This window comes from Ipomoea nil, unplaced genomic scaffold, assembly GCF_001879475.1.
Source record: "Ipomoea nil cultivar Tokyo-kokei standard unplaced genomic scaffold, Asagao_1.1 scaffold1043, whole genome shotgun sequence".
Taxonomy (NCBI): domain Eukaryota; kingdom Viridiplantae; phylum Streptophyta; class Magnoliopsida; order Solanales; family Convolvulaceae; genus Ipomoea; species Ipomoea nil.
In genome coordinates, this window is record NW_017617471.1 from 1745686 (window position 1) to 1764019 (window position 18334).

At 34.7% G+C, this 18334-nt stretch overlaps 1 protein-coding gene across 3 annotated transcripts in view; it reads right to left on the reverse strand.

Annotated features, from left to right (window-relative positions):
* LOC109181630 (rRNA biogenesis protein RRP5) overlaps positions 1-16846 on the reverse strand; it is a 40055-nt gene extending 23209 nt beyond the window's left edge. The window contains exons 1-40 of one of the 3 annotated variants that reach the window (XM_019331487.1): positions 16656-16846; positions 15704-15912; positions 14914-15057; positions 14441-14617; positions 14152-14251; positions 13843-13952; positions 13555-13677; positions 13364-13435; positions 13012-13104; positions 12408-12521; positions 12162-12284; positions 11676-11861; positions 11500-11574; positions 11209-11345; positions 10492-10626; positions 10257-10405; positions 10001-10066; positions 9691-9797; positions 9481-9561; positions 9305-9379; positions 9098-9199; positions 8564-8732; positions 8322-8470; positions 8038-8121; positions 7826-7926; positions 6947-7100; positions 6760-6834; positions 6425-6572; positions 5329-5926; positions 4803-4863; positions 3950-4095; positions 3670-3853; positions 3432-3530; positions 2672-3054; positions 2410-2586; positions 2064-2160; positions 1793-1948; positions 1464-1694; positions 1205-1288; positions 365-484 (exon numbers count right to left, since the gene is read on the reverse strand). In XM_019331487.1, coding sequence (XP_019187032.1) covers positions 380-484; positions 1205-1288; positions 1464-1694; positions 1793-1948; positions 2064-2160; positions 2410-2586; positions 2672-3054; positions 3432-3530; positions 3670-3853; positions 3950-4095; positions 4803-4863; positions 5329-5926; positions 6425-6572; positions 6760-6834; positions 6947-7100; positions 7826-7926; positions 8038-8121; positions 8322-8470; positions 8564-8732; positions 9098-9199; positions 9305-9379; positions 9481-9561; positions 9691-9797; positions 10001-10066; positions 10257-10405; positions 10492-10626; positions 11209-11345; positions 11500-11574; positions 11676-11861; positions 12162-12284; positions 12408-12521; positions 13012-13104; positions 13364-13435; positions 13555-13677; positions 13843-13952; positions 14152-14251; positions 14441-14617; positions 14914-15057; positions 15704-15912; positions 16656-16821 — 5745 coding nt within the window. In that variant the 5' untranslated portion in view covers positions 16822-16846 and the 3' untranslated portion in view covers positions 365-379. Of the gene's footprint in view, positions 1-230; positions 485-1204; positions 1289-1463; positions 1695-1792; positions 1949-2063; positions 2161-2409; positions 2587-2671; positions 3055-3431; positions 3531-3669; positions 3854-3949; positions 4096-4802; positions 4864-5328; positions 5927-6424; positions 6573-6759; positions 6835-6946; positions 7101-7825; positions 7927-8037; positions 8122-8321; positions 8471-8563; positions 8733-9097; positions 9200-9304; positions 9380-9480; positions 9562-9690; positions 9798-10000; positions 10067-10256; positions 10406-10491; positions 10627-11208; positions 11346-11499; positions 11575-11675; positions 11862-12161; positions 12285-12407; positions 12522-13011; positions 13105-13363; positions 13436-13554; positions 13678-13842; positions 13953-14151; positions 14252-14440; positions 14618-14913; positions 15058-15703; positions 15913-16655 lie in introns of those variants that run through there. The other 2 variants (XM_019331486.1, XM_019331488.1) reach the window with 2 other exon arrangements.
* Positions 16847-18334: the final 1488 nt, after the last annotated feature.

Consider the following 18334-nt stretch of genomic DNA (forward strand, 5'->3'; position numbering starts at 1 on the left):
TCAATGTTACAGTCCTAAATGAGAATACATGACATTCAATTTGAAGAAAGGAGTGAACATCAAAATCATTTAAATCGCACGAGAGACTTTACCAATAACCTCGTCAAAATGTCAATCAGTGTATCCATTGGTAGTTTGTAGTCTTCCATTTTCAAAAATCAAACAATTTAATGCTCGAATATTTAGTCGTCAATAAATGAACAAATAATCTTTAATGGATAAAAATAATATTTGAATCTTCAAAAAAGAAATATAATTATTGTCAACTTCAATTTTGTATTTTTGTAACAACAAATCAAAATTTCATTACAACAAAAATTTAGGCACTTACTATGTATCCTCTTCATCTATTTTTTCGTCGTACAATCAATCTGTCGAGCTAGGCTAGGCTCTCAACATATTCCATGGCTTTCCGCTTCACCGATTCGATCCTTTCTTCATCACCCACACTTTTCTCATACGCCAGATATTTCTTGAATAAGAACTGCACTCCCACAATAATAATAACATTGGTTGGCATTGCCAGGTCTTAAATTAAACACACAAAATAACACATTATTGCTACTATATATATATATATATATATATATATATATATATATATATATATACACACACACACACACACACTTCTAATCAGATGAGAACCAACATTAACCTACAAATTAGTGAAGGATTGCACCGCAACTACTACATAATTGTACTATTATGGCTCCCAGCCATGCCTGGAGGACCTTGCGGTGCAATCGTTTCCGAGTGCGGTGCAATTCCTTACAAGTTCGTAATTTGCAAGTTAAGATATATATATATATATATATATATATATATATATATATATATATATATAGGGGAGGGGTTAAAAAGCATGGAGAAATCCACATACCCTTCATTTTTGAGAAATCAAATACTAAAATCTTATTATTACTAAACTTTTTAAGTTTGCAATAGTTACAAAATGAACTCTGCTCTTAAAAGTTTTCAATAATTATAAAATTCACCTCGCGTTTTTTTACTAAAACACTCTACCATTGATGAACACGGCTGAGAAGTCCTCACTTCTTACAGGAGGACTATGTTATTATTTGATCCTGGCCCCTATATATGTGTGTGTGTGTGTGTGTGTGTGTATATGTATATATATATATATATATATATATATATATATATATGAAAACAAACAGATGAAAACATGTATGTCATGTACCTTCATTTTTTTTGGTGGGATGCTGAGACTTATTGCCCTCTCAAACAATGCGCGTATCACATCCATATCACCCACTCGAATCTCCTGTTAATTTCACAACATTTGCATATATGATCCATCAGGAATGTGCAGGCAGCAGTGAATTGAATAACAAAAACTACGATACATATACATATATATATATATATATATATATATATATATATATATATATATATATATAAAGCTCTAGAAGAGAGGCGAGGCGAGACGAGCATACCTGATCAAGATAAACACTCCACAAGTCGGTTCGTTTTGGATACTCCTTAAGCATTCTTTCAAACATGGATCTTCCCCTATCAGCCACCCCACATTTAAACTCCAGAATTGCTGTTTGTGTTATAAATTTTATGTGTTTATGCTTGGGCAGACATAGGAGAGCACGGTTTACAATAGACTGACTGTTGTCCTGGTTTTGCTTTAATGCCCACTGTATACGCCTCAGCCAAATCTGAATGAATAATCACAATAAAAATATTGTTAATAATTAGAAACAATAAAAGTAGAGCATAACCACGAGACTTCGCAAGTTATTTCAGGCATCACTACCTTGCAGGAATGCTTGAACTTCTTCACCATTTTCTCTAGCAGCTCATCACCCAGCTTGTAATGCTCAGTCCGTTCATACACACCCAATAAAGCCAGGTGCACCTTCTTCGGATCACAATACTGCAATGCTCTTTGAAACACTTTCATAACCGCTTCCTGAAGAGGACAAAATTATTCACATTTCTAAGCACATACAGGAAAAGAAAAAAAAAAAGTCTTAAAAGAAGAATCTAAAGTCTAAACAACATCAAACATTTTTATTCCCAAATACCTGTGGAGGATTTCCATATTCGATTTCCAAATTAAAATAAGCAACCCAAACATTTAGCTTTTCAGACTCTTCTCGAATGTTTATTGTACTCACAGCCCTTCAGGGAAAAATAAAAAGGATAAGTGTAAATTTAGTCATTAAACCAAAGGAAAACAACCAGCAATAGACATATACATACAGATCAGAAATAGGAAATGTTCAAACTTGAGCAGGTAAAATGTGGCCTAGTCTGATGGTGGTCAATTCATTATAATGATTCTTTCAGTCAATTGCAATTTTTAACAAGCTCAGAATAAGAAATTTGCTATTTTCGTTCCCACAGAAAAGACTCAACTGTATGACTTACTTCTCAGCTATAGATCTCGCCTTCTCTACATCACCCAAAGAGAGCATGAAGGCCATGTACTTGATCCACACAAAGCTGCTATTGGGGGAACTTCGAACTAATTTCTCAAACTCATCAGTATTCCTGGGGATATCCTTTTCAAGCAGCCTTTCTTCAGCAGCCCTAATTTCCCGTTCCCTGCACACAAATTGGCCATAGAGCCTCAAAGTTATTGCAATTACCAAACCTTCAAAAAAAAAATTAAAATCAGTTAGATAAATACCTCTCTTTCTTTGCCTTCTTCATTGCACGCTTCTTGTCTTTTTCATCCGTCGTATCTGCACCACCAGTATGATCTGGATTTTTGTTGACTGCATCATCAATGTCTGAGTTTTCTATATCATCAAGAGGAACCTCAAGTGGGGGAATGGAAGCTCTAGATTCAACTTCTGTGAGAATATTGTCTGTTGTATTTACAACAGAAACATCAATGTCAGCATCGCTGCTCTCTGGAAACACTGTTGATTGTGTACCAATAAAAACACTATTCCCCTTGTCAGTACTATTGATACTCTGCCTTGAAGTTGTTTGAATATCCTCACCATCATCATCCCTAAAGTATGAATTCTTCATGCCAAGAGAAATCCGGTGTCTGTCTTTATCCACCTGGTGTGTTGGAAGACAGAGAAGTTAGGCAAAAGAGATCCCACCTCCCAAACCCACATTCACGGGTTTGATTCCTTTGCAGATTCACAAGTAAAATGTGATTTCTGGAAAAAGGAAAGTAACAGACAGTAATATTGAACAGGAAATAGTAAATCATTCCATCTAATGAAACTGTACATCAATGTGACAGTCCTAAATGAGAATACATGACATTCAATGAGAAAGGAGTGAACATCAAAATCATTTTTCCCCAATACTAAGGGCAAAACAAGTTCTATTTCGGAATTTCTTTCATTCTTATGTTTCATTTCATACAGAGAAGAACCATTTTTACTCTGTATTCCTAAAATATGATAGTGACACAGCAAAAGCATTACCTTTAGAACCTTCACTCTCACAGTTTGACCAGCTTTATATCTACTTTGGACATTGTCGATGTGATCGTCAGAAAGTTCTGAAACATGGCACAAGCCAACCTAGGCAAAGGAAAACAGCAATTTTAAGCACACAGATTAAACGAGTAAAGAATAAAAATAAAAATGAAGGCTTGCAGTAGTGAATACAGGAAAGACACAAATCCATAGAGAAGAAAAAACAAGAGACTTGTTATTTTACCAGATTAGTGTTATCAACAGAGATAAACAGACCAAAAGATTCTATCCGCTTAATTTTCCCTGAAATAATATTTCCAGCAGAAAAGTTGTTCAATGCATCTATGTCAGACTTTCTAGGAGTAGCTGAACTTGACGTCCTTAGAGTGACTTCAACACGCTTGGATAATGACTCAACTGAAACTACCCTGCAGTATAGACATCTTAGTAGATAAAAATCATCACAAGCACCAAAAATCAAATAATTATCACAAGCACTGAAACACAAATCTAAATTAACATACTTGCCGGTGACAAGCTTTCCCACTGGGAATTCTTTCTCAGGGCTTTCAATGAAACCATCCGCCAAATTTGACAAGAGAATTTTTGCATCAACCTTACGGGAGAGCATAATAAAGCAGCCTTTTGGAGTCACATTCTTTACATAGCCCTGACACATACATCATAACCATAAGGTAAATTTTCATGAGTTGCCATAGAAGATTGCAGGGACATTCAAATGCTAAATCCTTATGGAGTCACATTCTTGATATAGCCTTCACACTACTTAACTACAACTAAAGGAGATGCTTAATGATATGGCCTATGGGCCATTAAAAGGACACAAGATAACTGATAACCATTTCAAAAATGAAAGGGAAGTACTTGTGCTAAAATAATAAGATGCATATACCAATATACTGACCACCAAGGGAAAGAAACACTTCCATCACATTGAGATTTCAAATTACACATTCAAAGATATCTTCCCTAATCTCATTTTCCAATAATTTGGGCAGAACTGATAAGCAAAAACTTCAGTTGAGAAATGAACTACAATGACTTCTTCAAAAACCAAAAAAAAAAAAAAAAAAAAAAAAAAAAAAAAAAAAAATTCACCTAAAGGTATACAATGTACAGCTCTGTAATTACTTGGTGTCCTAATATTTTAAAAATTAAAACTTCAAAAAGGAAGAGCGACAATGGGTGATTAAGCACAGCACCTCTTTCAGATGGATGTGGTATGAAATACAGCTTACAGAAAACATAAATAAAGCAACAATTCAGCATTTGGTTCACATCAATTTCTGTTTATGCATGGAACAGAATAATAATTCTCAGAAAAGCTTGAACATAGGAAAACAAAATTAGATCTACCTGCACAGTCATGTCTGGATGAAGATCCTTAATATCCTGTACACGTCTATTCTGGGAATGCCTGTAAATAATTTAATTACAATCAACAAAAAGAATCTTATACAAAAACCAACTCAGGAATGAAGAATAAAGTAACATAGGTCTCTCTACAGATCCATATTTAAACAAAAGGCCCAACACCAAAAGAATTCTACATTCTGAGTCACTTTATGAAAAGCATATTAGAAACATATCAACCATCATATTTTGTTTAAATTGAATTGCCCAAGCACATCATTGGAAGTTGGAAAATGTACTTGTCCTAACTAAATTCAAGGTGAACAGCAGTAACTCAATCCACAACTAACACCTTCTAGATGATAAGCAATCCCTAGATAAGAAAAATAAAAATGGAAAATACAAGCAAGAATTTATGTTCAGACAGAGCAATGGTTGTGGACTAGTGAGTGTAGATGCTATAGGTATTAATATTTAATAATCCTTATAGAACACAAAAAATATACTCCAAGTCAAATACTGGACTTACACATCATCATGCTCAGAAATGTTTTGATTGTTCATGGTATCTAAGGTCCATCGCAGTGACAGATCAACATGAGTTGTACCCTTGACAGAATGACCAACTTGTAGGACCTTGCATTTGACAAACTGTCCTTCACAATAGCCAGACAGTGGATCAGAGACCCACGGGTCTCTTAGTTCAGTAAAGTGAACCTTGCCAAACAGATGGGCGTCAATTTGAACTAGTAAGCCACCAACGCCAGGAAGGATTTTGGAAATTCTGCCACCCAAAACACTGCCTTCACGAATATGGCACCTCGCACTTTCACTTGAAGGAACTGTGTCCTCTGGTGTAATAAGCAGGGTATGTGGAACCAAACGCAGCAATTTCTTCTCCTTGTTAGCACTTAAGATATAACCAGAAACAGACTTTCCCACATAGAACCTTTTCTGAAACTCTTTGAGCTCACTAGGCTCTGCAGAGCTGTCTAAGATATAAAGTTGTGCCCTAACCTCTCGAGATATAGTTAGCCATGCCCATTCGCTATCCACCTTAAACACATAACCAGAAAGGAGTTGGCCTGTAGAGTAATTGAAGCTTTCATGTGGGCCATCCATATCTCCTGGTTATGCAACGAATATTAGATGCCAATAATTAAATGGATTCCCATATAAATAAAAATATAAATAAAAAAATCATAATTGGCTCAATATCAAACAATCTGAATTATTGAACTTTAAATGATTTGTTTAGCAATTAGCAATTTCAAAGAATAGGGGATTGAGAAAATAAGCACAAAACTTAGAGCCAAGCCAATAAATAACACTGATAAGAACAATGACTGGCAGATAATAAAATCTAAAATTTCCACTAAACAGAAGGACCTACAAAAGAGATAAAGGGGGCGCACACGCACTCCAATGATAATTGATAAGACATATACGTAGGTGTAGGTGTGGTAAACATGATCATGCATGTGTCTTTATTAACACCAGAAGACAACCACCCAGCATTGGAGTGTGCAGACCAAAAGTATAGGGACTAATACTAAACGCACTCAAAGGAAATGAGAAAATGATGTATAACTGTACAATATACAAAAAAAGGGTAAAACAAAAACCTGCAAGCACAGAGGGTTTGGTGGATAATTCCCACTGATAGCCTCTTTTATTTTCTGATCTACTGTCCTTTGAAACTATCCTTGCAGTTAGAGTCTGTCCTATTCGGAAATCATTAAGGGGCCCTTCAGTAGTATTATCATCAGTTGCCTGTTAACAATATCATGAAATCCACAATTTGTTACCTTCTCTTAGTAATATTTAGAGGTGACTTTTCTTTTTTGCTCTTTTAGCAGGACAGAAGGGTGAATCATATAATTATCCATCTTACCATTGAGGGTTTTTTTTTTTTTAAAAAAAAAAAAAAAAAAAAAAAAAGGCTGCACAAAATATTTACCTCAGTTATGTGAACTCTACCATGGAACCCAGATCCAAATTTCAGTCTTAATTCAAGAGGCTTTATATCAGTGATCTGCAAAGCAGCCAAAGCAAAGATATAATCATGCAAATATTTTTTTTAAAGGACATCAAAACAGACGCTCCAAAACTCAAATGATTTTCGTCTCTTGAATGAGATATATCACCTCTGCTTGGACAAGAGATCCAACATCATAACTAGAATTCTTTTTCCCCCTTTTTGAACTGGAGCTCTCAGCAACCTCACTGATAGCTTTAAGCAGCAGAAGCAATCTCCCACCAGTTGAAGAATCAGGAAGGGCCATGATGGTGGCAATGACACTGCCCAAAGTAAAACACCCATTTCACTAGAATGCATTTACGCAAAGTGAGAAATACAAAACAAACATCTGTCCCATCCCCCAAACTCCAAACAAGGACAAGTTTGAACTAACAACCAATATTTCCCCACATCATGTGACAATTATCACCCTATATTTTATACTTTACATGAACACAATACTTCAAGAATCAAATAGAGGTTCACAATAAGGTCAAGAATCAACTCGCTGGCATTACACATGATTGCCACATTTAGCAAGGTTTCACTTCTTCAATAGGCAAATTATTCAGATTTTATGGTTTACCCAGCTCCCCATGTGTCATATTCCACTGGCATACTGCAAATAGGTTTCTTAGGTTCTTTTTCGTAATTTCTCATCTCCACTCTCTATTCCCCTCCTTAAACGACATGTATAAGTTTTTCTTTCCTTCCTCTAAACCCAAAATGATGAGGTTCCTCCATAGCGAATACAGTTGAATGGGGGGAAATTGAAGGAGAAAATGAGAAAGTACCAAAAAAAGGACCCTAAGAAACCATAAATGCAAATGTCGTCTACCAACTTCATTACTAAAAGGGACTAAATTGACAAATCACTAAACAATTGAGGGACCACATTTAAGAAAAAAAAAATTGAAAGAGAGGTCCTGCATTGCATAAGGCAGAACAATTAAGGATTTAAGGGGCCTAATGTACAATTTTGTCAAGAAAAAAATTAAGGGGCTACCTCTGTCCATTGACAAATTGCTTCACTGGGAGATTTTGAGTGTTGAAATCATTCAAAGATGCATAACCCAGAGCATAATTACATGCTGGAACTGAAAGAACCTGTGTTGTGCATACCACATGTTAAAAAGAAATCGCTAGAAATAATCATCAGTTACAAAGAGGTCAAACAAATAATCCAGTACAAAAATAAAGAAGTTCAAAAGAACTTGCCAAATAGTTTTCCTTCACAATCTCAACCACCGCATTCACAGATTGATTCACCTCCAAATCTTTTTGTGCTTCCCTTTTGCGTTTCTGGCAGGTGAAAAATAGACAGGAAAAAGTGAAATAAACACAGATCTAAAGGGGAAATGAAAAGTACAAGCACCATCAATAATCTAGGATGCAGCAAAACATTTGAAATATTACAAATATGATACATTGAAGTGGCCTTTTTGTTTCTCTTGCAACGTTAATAGCAAGGCTGTACACAAAGACGAAAAGTACTGTCTAACCTTCTTCTGAGTTTTGTCATTGGCAGTCTGTGGCTTTGATCCATTAACAAATTCTGGCTTTAAAGATAAATCCACAAGGTGCTCTATCTTGGAAACATCAATTACTGCTGCTTGAATAGTAGAACCCGTTTCCACATTGATACCACCCACTGAAAATAATCCATTTTGCAAATATTACATGTTAAGAAAACAAAAGAGTGAAAGACAATATATTTGGTCAGTATATCATGATAAACTCTTACATTGGCCTCCCGAGATAAAGCCAAAAACGTCATCATACTTCTCAAAGGTGACAACAACACCAAACTCTTTTATTTCATGAACTTTTCCCTCAACAATGCTACCAAGACCAAACCCATCAACCCAATTTAGTCCAGAGTCTGCGGAGTCCAAGGATTGAAGCTTGGCAATCTGTTTTGCAAAGTAAGAGAAGTCCAAATATATCTATCCATTTAGATAAAATGAATGAATAGAACTTGTATGATATGACAACACAAGAAACATGGTTCAGGTATTTTATGTTAGGGAGTATGTTAAAATTAAAAATGGAAAAAAAAATAGAAGGGGAAAAACATATGGATATCAATAATTAATCAAGATGCATAAAATTTTAAAATTTCTCATTGAAAACATAAAGAATGTGCATTGCTTCACAACATAATGTTTATCTATAAACACAACTTATAAAATCTGTAGTTAATTTTGTCAGCTTCAAGTCATAATCATTCAAATAAGATTAAAATCCCAACCGCTACTGCCAAAGTATTAAGAAATACCTTGTGCTCTAAAAGAAAGTATTCTTGAATAAAGGTAGCATCTGTTGAAGAACACAATGACTGCTTCAAAGACACTGTTATTCGACCAGTTTCACCATTAACCTGAAGAAAACAGAATTAAAAAGCTTATATGACATTTCTAAGTGCTATTACAAAAAAAGGTTCATTTAAAATAAAATAAAAAAAATAAAAAATAAAAAAACCTACATCAAGTATGTTTGTACAGACTGATTGTCCAATGTAGAATACTTCCGAAGTATCGTATCTCCTGTCATCAGTAGCCTGGATAAAATGAAGAATTTGTGATGGATCAGCAGATCTATAGAATGATGCTTTCCAGCAAGCATAACAGAGGATCTTTGCTAGTCTAATAATAGCCATACCTTGCTTCTGGGAGAAAAGCCAGTCAAGCGCCCTAAAAAGCGAACAAACACACCATTCCCAATTACATTACAAACGTACCCCTGGTTAAATTATTCAAATCACCATTAGAAAAATCTGACAATTGCAACAATCTGTTACCATAAAAGCATAAGACCAAGAACAAACTCAAAACAGGAACCGAATTTAACAAAATGGGAAAATGTTCTTACATGCACCACAGAATGGGGGGAAATTTGATTAACATCCAATGGAAGCTGCTGAGCTGTGCTGATGAGCGAGTATTTGGCAGAAAGAACCAAATTGAAACCTTCAATATCTATAACCATAGAGAATACTGTTAATATGTTATTCTTAAAGGAATTTATATTTCAACATAAGCTCCCCATTCAACCTAACTAATAAGCAAAGAGATCCCATTTCCACTTTTTGGATATCAGGTGTGTGTATCTACAACACTCTTTAACTAGAGGCACACACACACACACACACAAAACACTTAATTGCGATATATAAGATTACCCAGAACCAAAAGCTGGTCAAACTCATATCCAGGCTTCAAGACTGACTTCATTAAATCAGCAAGACCTGTATGGTCATGAAACCAAACGCTAATATTACATGTAAAAAAACAAAGCTAAGCAACATCTAAATGTAAGCAAGTGTAACAAAAAGTATCGGGCAAACAGAAAGAAATCACCATTCTGCAAAAGGTCATTACACCTTCTAAAGAAATCAAAATGAGCAATCATCAGACAGGCAAGAGTTAAAGGTATACCGCGATGATCCGATAAATGTTGTGTAGAAACTGTTCCTTTCAGATGACTTTGACCATTGTTGACATTTACCACTATAGAATCAGGAGTAACTAGCTCAACAATACCAGAAACAACAGTTCCTGGTTTGACCATTTCAGTCTCGGACAGCCTAGAGAAGTAAATTAATAATTAATAATGTTAAAAATACAGGCAAGCGTATTGTATAATGTTAAATATACACCAAGGAAAACAAACCTCATTGGTCTTGTTGTAAAACTGAGGACAATTTGTCTTGAAGCAGGGCTAGAACTGACAACTCTACACTTGACAACTTGTTCAACATGATACATCGAGCTTATGTCAGACCCAGGATCTAACCCAAGTTCAGATCTAGAAGGATAAATGTGGATGTTACTTATTAATTCTATAACAGCTGAAGCAAATATGTGACCATTTCCTGATCTTGGATTGATAAAATGTATGTTTTCCAAAGTTTAAAGGCATTGAAATTAGCAGACTTATTTTACAATAACACTGACATATCTTGAGTATAATTTTCCTTTTTAAACATATTCCTATGGAAGCCTTGAAACAAAAATAATTGTTAAACAAATTAAACACTGCTGCCTTTTCAAATTTTCAAAAAGCATCAAATTATTAACACATCTAATATTCCATGTGATAATTAATAACATCCGTGACTAGAATCAATGTAAAAGTCATTCCAAAGTGGGATAACAGTCCCTCCAATATTTGGCCCAATGCAGGAAATATTCAAAGGGGGGATAAACAATCCCTACCCTAATAACTTATAATGGTATAAGTTAGTTTAATATTTATCCCACTCTTACCCCAAGACTCAAAAACTTATGGTATTGGCAATTGTGATGGATATCTCAATCCCTCCCAATCCATTAAACCAAAAAGCCCTTAAGTGACAACAGAAAGGGAATAATGATAGCAGGGACAGACCGTGGAGCGAAGCCTTGGACTCCATTGTAGAACCGGACAAAGCAACCATGCTTTTCAATCTTTGTTATCCATCCATGTGTTATCAGTCCTTCAGTAGCATCAGTGTATGAACTGAGAATGTCAAGCTTAGATTTCACCTACAAATTCAGTAGAGAACTAGACATCATACAACAGACCACATATTTTCCCATAAAAACAGAAGCATCAAAATCACAAGCTTAAAATATACTAGTAATACGTCAAGAAGGGGCATAGAACTAGTATTGATCATAAAGTCAAGAAGCAACATACAAGAGTTTTCTTATGTGTAACTGTGATCCTCTTGGACTTGCAACCAAGCACCCGAAAGACTAATTCAGATCCAACCTGCAAAAGATTTTTTTTTTTTAAATTGAATACCAGTTAGACAAGGAAAGAACAAAAAAAATGCACAGAGACACATTATTGACAAGATAGATCATAATCACCTGGAACTTCTTCCGAGGCTTTACTATTTCAAATTCTGACATATGTCGTAGAGGACAGAGTGCCTTTACCCCACTGGAAAATTGCACAATGGCACCAAAACTGTCAACTGTAATAACTTTAGCTTTTACCACCATCCCAGGCTTGACATCTGAGTGAGTAAAAACTGATCCTTCAAATGCACTGGTCTGTAGTAATATGAAAAAGAATCAAGCAAGGTAAGTCTATTGCACCAATCTATGTATCGGAACATTCAGTAGTTAGATACCAATTCAGCAGTCTTGGGAAAAATATATTTTATAAGTAGCAGTCATATATGATCACTTGACAATTTCGTGTAACAGAACACGTATATCCAATCAAAACAAAGATGTGTTCATTCATTTATCTTTGAACGATGTAAACTGACACTTGCTAAAGCACACAGAACGTTGAATATACTTTTCAATGTTAATAATATTCTTCAATAATAGAGGGGAAAGAGCAACCTTCAAAGAACCAGTTGCAAGCCCTTCTAGATTCCTAAAGCCAAGAACTCGGACACGGACAACTTTCCCCGGCTTGAAAGTTTTCTCCATTTTCTTCACTTCCTTATCATCCACGTCAGATATCTGTAACCTCACAAATTGAATATAGTCATGAAATTTAAAATAATAATAATAATAATAATAATAATAATTTAAAAAACAGAATTCCCGCATGACATCAGTCTAGAAGGTGAAGAACAAACTTACATAAACATATGCTGGAGTTGGGACTGGTGAAGAGGGAATCTCCAACAGAAGACCCAATCCCTTGTCAACCCTGATTACTTTTGCTTGCTCAAAGATGTCTCCAACTTTAACCAGCTGCATAGCATAAAAGCTATCCATAAAGATCATACATTACATACAAATAAAATCACAAAAACTCCCTTTCTCATCATCAGCAGAATCAAAAGGGTGTTATCACACCCTATTATTAGTCCAGCACCCCGTCTTCCAACAACTTGGAAGCTTGAGAAGAAATGGTATTATCCTGACTATCAATTATAAAACCAAACCATGAAAGTCCCATGATTAGAAACTATAAAGTTTCATGCAATGCCTCCTTTAGGAGGGTGGAGGAACAAACCAGTAAATTAGAGCCTTGAATTGAAATAAATTTAAACAACTGTTCAATAGACTAGAAAAGGATACTGCTTTAACAAACAAACTCCACTGCTTCACTAGCCATCACCAATTCACCACCCCCTCCCCTCTCTCTCTCTCTCTCCCTCCCTTCCCATTAAAAAGAGCAAAGTAGAAAGAGTAACTCCAGCAGAGAATATAACTTTTGCAACCTCCAATAAGAACTTACTGAAGGTGGAGCCTTTTTATGGACCAGGTGAGGGTTCAATGACAAACCGACAGCTCTGGTTGCGGGATCAATAAATAATATCCGAGCATTAACCTGTACCAAGCCAAGATACAAAGTTAAAATCACTGGTCAGAAGTCTACCTTGGCATCACTTGAGAAGAACAACAAACTTAGCATGCAAATAAATAAACAAATGAAAGAACAAAAGTTCATCTACAGTATATATATTCTACATAATGAGTATCCTTCTCTATATTCATTTTATACTTATATACGGATCATAAGTGAAAACCCAGTGAAAAATACTCTCTCTAGCTTCCCCAAGATAACACAATAAATGTAAAAATACTACCTTCTTATTTTGAGGGTAATCGTCCTTCCAACTTGGAGGGGGGAAAACTTGCTGTAGATGAAATATGTCCACCTATAGGAGAGAAATAATCATAAATAAAAGAAATGCATAAAGGACACTAGAATATAATTTCAAAGTATGAACCTAGTTACCAAAAAACATAAGAACAGAATACAACACCCCAAACTTACAGTTCCAGTGAAATAAGTGAGGAAGGATAGCATAACTCCATTTTCAAGCACTGACATGACACTAGCATTAACCATCATGCCTGGAACTAGAAGATCAATGGAAATGCCCTTGAGGTCCTTAGTCTGCACACAATGACATTAGTATATGAGAAGTTGGGGAAGAAATTTTTATATTGATAGGCATAAACAAGGGGGTATTTTGCAACAGAAAGAACATGATGCCAACAAGCTGCAATGCATAACAGGGATGGATAGAACCAAAATATACAATAATGAAAATGAACATACCACATATTTTGCAATTGCATCAGGAGCAGAACTTAAATATACCACTTTACGAGTTCTGTCAACACTTTTGACAACCCCCTCCACAAGCTGCCCAGTGTTCATTTTGTCAACTGTTACACGTATGAGAATCACATAGTATCAGTAATGAAATAGCCTCTCATTTCGAGAGCTTTAAGGGGAAAAAACAAAACAGAAGTCATTTCATTCAACTAAATTGGATAAGAAAGAGATCCATCAAGTCTATAGAGGTAACCATAATGCCTACATTAACTTCTAGGAATGAAGAGCTTGTGTAGAAAGATAAATTACCAGATTGACTGTGTATAGGCAAAAACCCTGAAAATGAAGGTAACCCAAAATGAAGTATGTATCCATGATCTTCAGTGCTTTTGATATAAGCACTAAGAATCTGCACATCAAGATCACAATATATGATGTGTTCAGAAACAAATGGGTATATCCAGTTAAATTTTACAAAGAACATGACTTGGGGAAAGGAATTCAAATAATTATTTTATTTAAAAAAAAAAAAAAAAAAAGACAATTGCTACCCTAAGAGCAGAAAAGTATAATCAGTAACAATTCATAAACTACATACAATTCCTTCTTGAATAGCATCAAGAGTTAAGTTCTTGTGCAATAAAGCAAGACGTAGAGACAGCCAAATTTTCCACTTCCCTGCTTCTTTCTTATCATCATCCAAATGCAACACAATGCAAGAAACCAGCTGCCCGACATGAAATAAGCCAGAAAGATAATTGCTCTGCATCTCCATCTGTTAGAATTAAATTTTTAGAATAAAAGAAACTGAATGAGGACAACATTTTTCGTTAAGTCTTTTAAAGAAAATAAAAGGTTGGATATGATGAATTTTCCATTTAGTACTTACTAGTTTATTACAAACAATTTATGCAGTCATTAAATACTAGAAGCATTTATGACCAAGTTAAACATCCACTGCCATGATTTTTAGTTTTGTATTGTGGAATGGAAAATATTACAGCACTAGATTATTAACAAGTAGAACAAGAAGCAGGAGATGTTGAAGTATGTTTCTAAAAAAGTCAGCACCTCATTTGTCTCATTATCCCATAAAGGATCATGTGCTTCAGATGCCAGAACTAATCCACGTAAGCCCCCTGGAAGGCTAACAACAATATCTTTCTCATTTACTTCAGCAATCACCCCCCACAGCTTCATTCCTGGAGAAATGTTCTGAAAATTATACAAAGAGAGAGAGAATTTCATACCAGCAGTCAGTATAACTAGAATGGTAAAACATCATTTGTAAAGAAATGACCACATTGCTAGCATAAAAAAACTGCTACTGATGTGGGAAAGGGTATTATAAATGCTACCCCATATAATATAAGCAAGAGTGCAAGACCAAAGGGTTCATTCCAAATGAGACAGTAAAAGGTCCATGCATGTGGAACTCGATGTTACATTTTATGTTTGACAAATAGACTCAAATTCAGTAAACTGATGCAAATCAGATGAAAGAATCCATGGAGGTGCCGCTTTGGCATTTAAGCTACCCAAAACAACATAAATTCACCACAGTATCAAAATCCTGTATTGACTACTCTAAAATGGTAAGTGTTAGCCTTAAGACCATGCCCAAGTGCCCAACTGTCAAGTGGCAAAAGCTTTTTAGGCCAGACCACTGACCAATTGGTTAGTATCGGCCATTCACTCCTTAATGAAGGCAATTGGCCCTTATTTTGTTGTAACGGAGTACATTCATTGCTAATCATGTAATTTGAAGTATTCGTTAGCATATCAGATATGTAGTATTATAATCACTGCATCAAGCAAAAAAGAATGAGAATGTAAAAACTACTCCAAAGAAAGGTAGTACCTTCGGAGTAATTCTGTTTGCAGACTTGGGTAATTTTCCACTAATACTATGACCAAAAAGTGAACCCAAATCATCCTCAACTGATTGGTTTTTCTTATACAATTTATGTTGCTTCTTTTTTTTCAAATATCTGTCCTCAGCTTCAAATTCTGCATCCACTTCCGCCCGCACTTCATCAAGCTCTTCTTTAGACAACAAGCTCGCTCCACCTTCAAGACCAAAACTTATAAAAATAAATCCATATTCAAAAAAAAAAAAAAAAACATTATACACATAGATATATAGTATATCCCTTACAATAGTAGAAAAGCATGCATTTCAATACCTAATCTTATAAAAACAAATTCAATTTCAAAAAAAAAAAAAAAAAAAAGGTAATATTCCTGTGAAATCATTCTGAAAAAATATCATCCTCTTTGCACCATGAAAAAAAAAAAAATTAGTCACAGAATTACAGTGCATTACCTATGTAACAAAAATAAGACAACTGAAAATATGTAGAGGGGACCAGCAAGAATGCTTTGGCATGTGCCTCATAGAGCATTCACATTTACCTTATTAGCCTAAATAACCTTCTATAGTTGATTTTCTACTAGACTAGATATGATTCTTAATTTGTTCAGCTGTTCACATAAAAATATATTCAAACACTTTTCTTTAATCAGTGCTATCCCAACACTGCCAATTCAGTGCATATTTACTGATATGTTTTTATGCCATTGTCAGTTCACTTGGACATTGAATTCATTATCAGCTAGAATTACTCCGTATTTGAGCACAGACAGCTGCCAGGCATATACACGAGCAAATTGAGCTTAAAAAGGGCATGTGCTCAAATTGAGATCCGATTACTATTATCACTAAGCGTATGACTAATACTTTTTCATCTATATGTTTTGAATTAAATTTTATGAAGCTGGGTGAGTTTCTATGCATAGAGTTATAGGCATACCTCTGGGGAAATCGGGGACTTCGTCTTCAAGCTGGAGAGGCGCCGATTTCCCAGAAAAACTAGCGTTGCCTGCTTCATTGTTTTTGCCTTTGCGTTTGAAATTTTTGGGATTTTTTATCAATGGCTTCGAAGACTTCTTGCTTGGTTTCTTAGAAGGTGGCGCCATTGTCAAGCTTGAGAAGGTTTAGAAAGGGTTTATGGTACAGACGATTAGGAGTTTAAAATAGCAGGTGGCGAACCGGGTTCCTTCTCCTTTTCCCGGGCCAATATTTTGGCCCAGCCCAATAATAATATGGATTTTTATTTTGTATAGATCATTAGAGCAGCTGCATCAAAATTGTTCATAATTATGAATATATAGTTTAAAAACTATGAACATATAATTTTATAATTATGAACATAGAGTTGTGAACATGATTATGAACATATAGTTCTGTAATTATAAATATATAGAGATTCAATAATTGTGAATATGAAGTTTAAAAATTATAAATATATCGCTTTATAATTATGAACATAGAGTTTTGTAATTATGAATATAAAGTTAACAAATTATGAATATATAGCTTTATAATTATAAACATATAGTTCATTAATTATGAACATAGAACAGTGTTCACCTTGCAATGTGGACACGGTTCCATAGCATAATGATTGAGACCATTACACAAGTGTTCATATTTTAATTTACGAGAAAGATCACAGCCGTTAGATCTATCAATTTGTATACCATAGATTAGAGTTTACAATAGACTATGAATCTCAATGCATGTGTATATATTTTATATTGTGAGATTTTGTGTTTTGTATTATGAAATTTTGAATTTTATACTTAAACAAATCAATAGTTGTATCTTATATTATGAATTCTAGACTAATAGTAAATTATAGACTAATTCATTTCTTATAGAACCTTTGGCAGCATTTTCTTCTCCACCTAGTTATCGCTTAGTTAGCCATCTCATCTTCATGAGTTAACAACCCAACATAAACACTTGCAATGAATACATAATGGTCATATAATATATCAACTTGATAAATTTAATTAAACTTTATATGTCACGATTTTATTAATAATAATAATAATCTTTATTTTACAAAATAAAGCTTGTAGTTGCTACATGAATATGGACTATATATGCGTGAAGATAGTCAACTGAAGTTGTATCATAATTATAATAATAACTTGAAAATATCAAATTGCTTATTACCCAAATTTTCTACCATTAATAAACCATTGTGGGTTGGCATGGGTTTCAAAAGACTGAGAGAGTTCAATATTGTCATGTTAGGCAAGCAAGCATGACGTCTTATCCAACATCCTGATTCCCTCCCTTCCAGAACATACAAGGCTAAATATCATCTAAAAAGATCTTTCTTAGAATTAGCACAAATTGGTGGTAACCCTCTTTTATTTGGCGGAGTATCCTCGAAGCTCAATGAATTGTCAAAAGGTGTAGTCGCTGGAGAGTTTGTGATGATGAGTCTATAAACATCTGGAATGACCCTTGGTTACTTACTTACTTAACAAGAATCAGCCCTTCTTCATCCAATCCCCAATACCACATGCTACTGGAATAACCAATGTTTCTTCCCTCATTCAATCTGGAAACTCTACATGGAACGACACCCTTATAACTTATAAGCTCTCTTTTCACCCAGGATGATAGGAATATAAT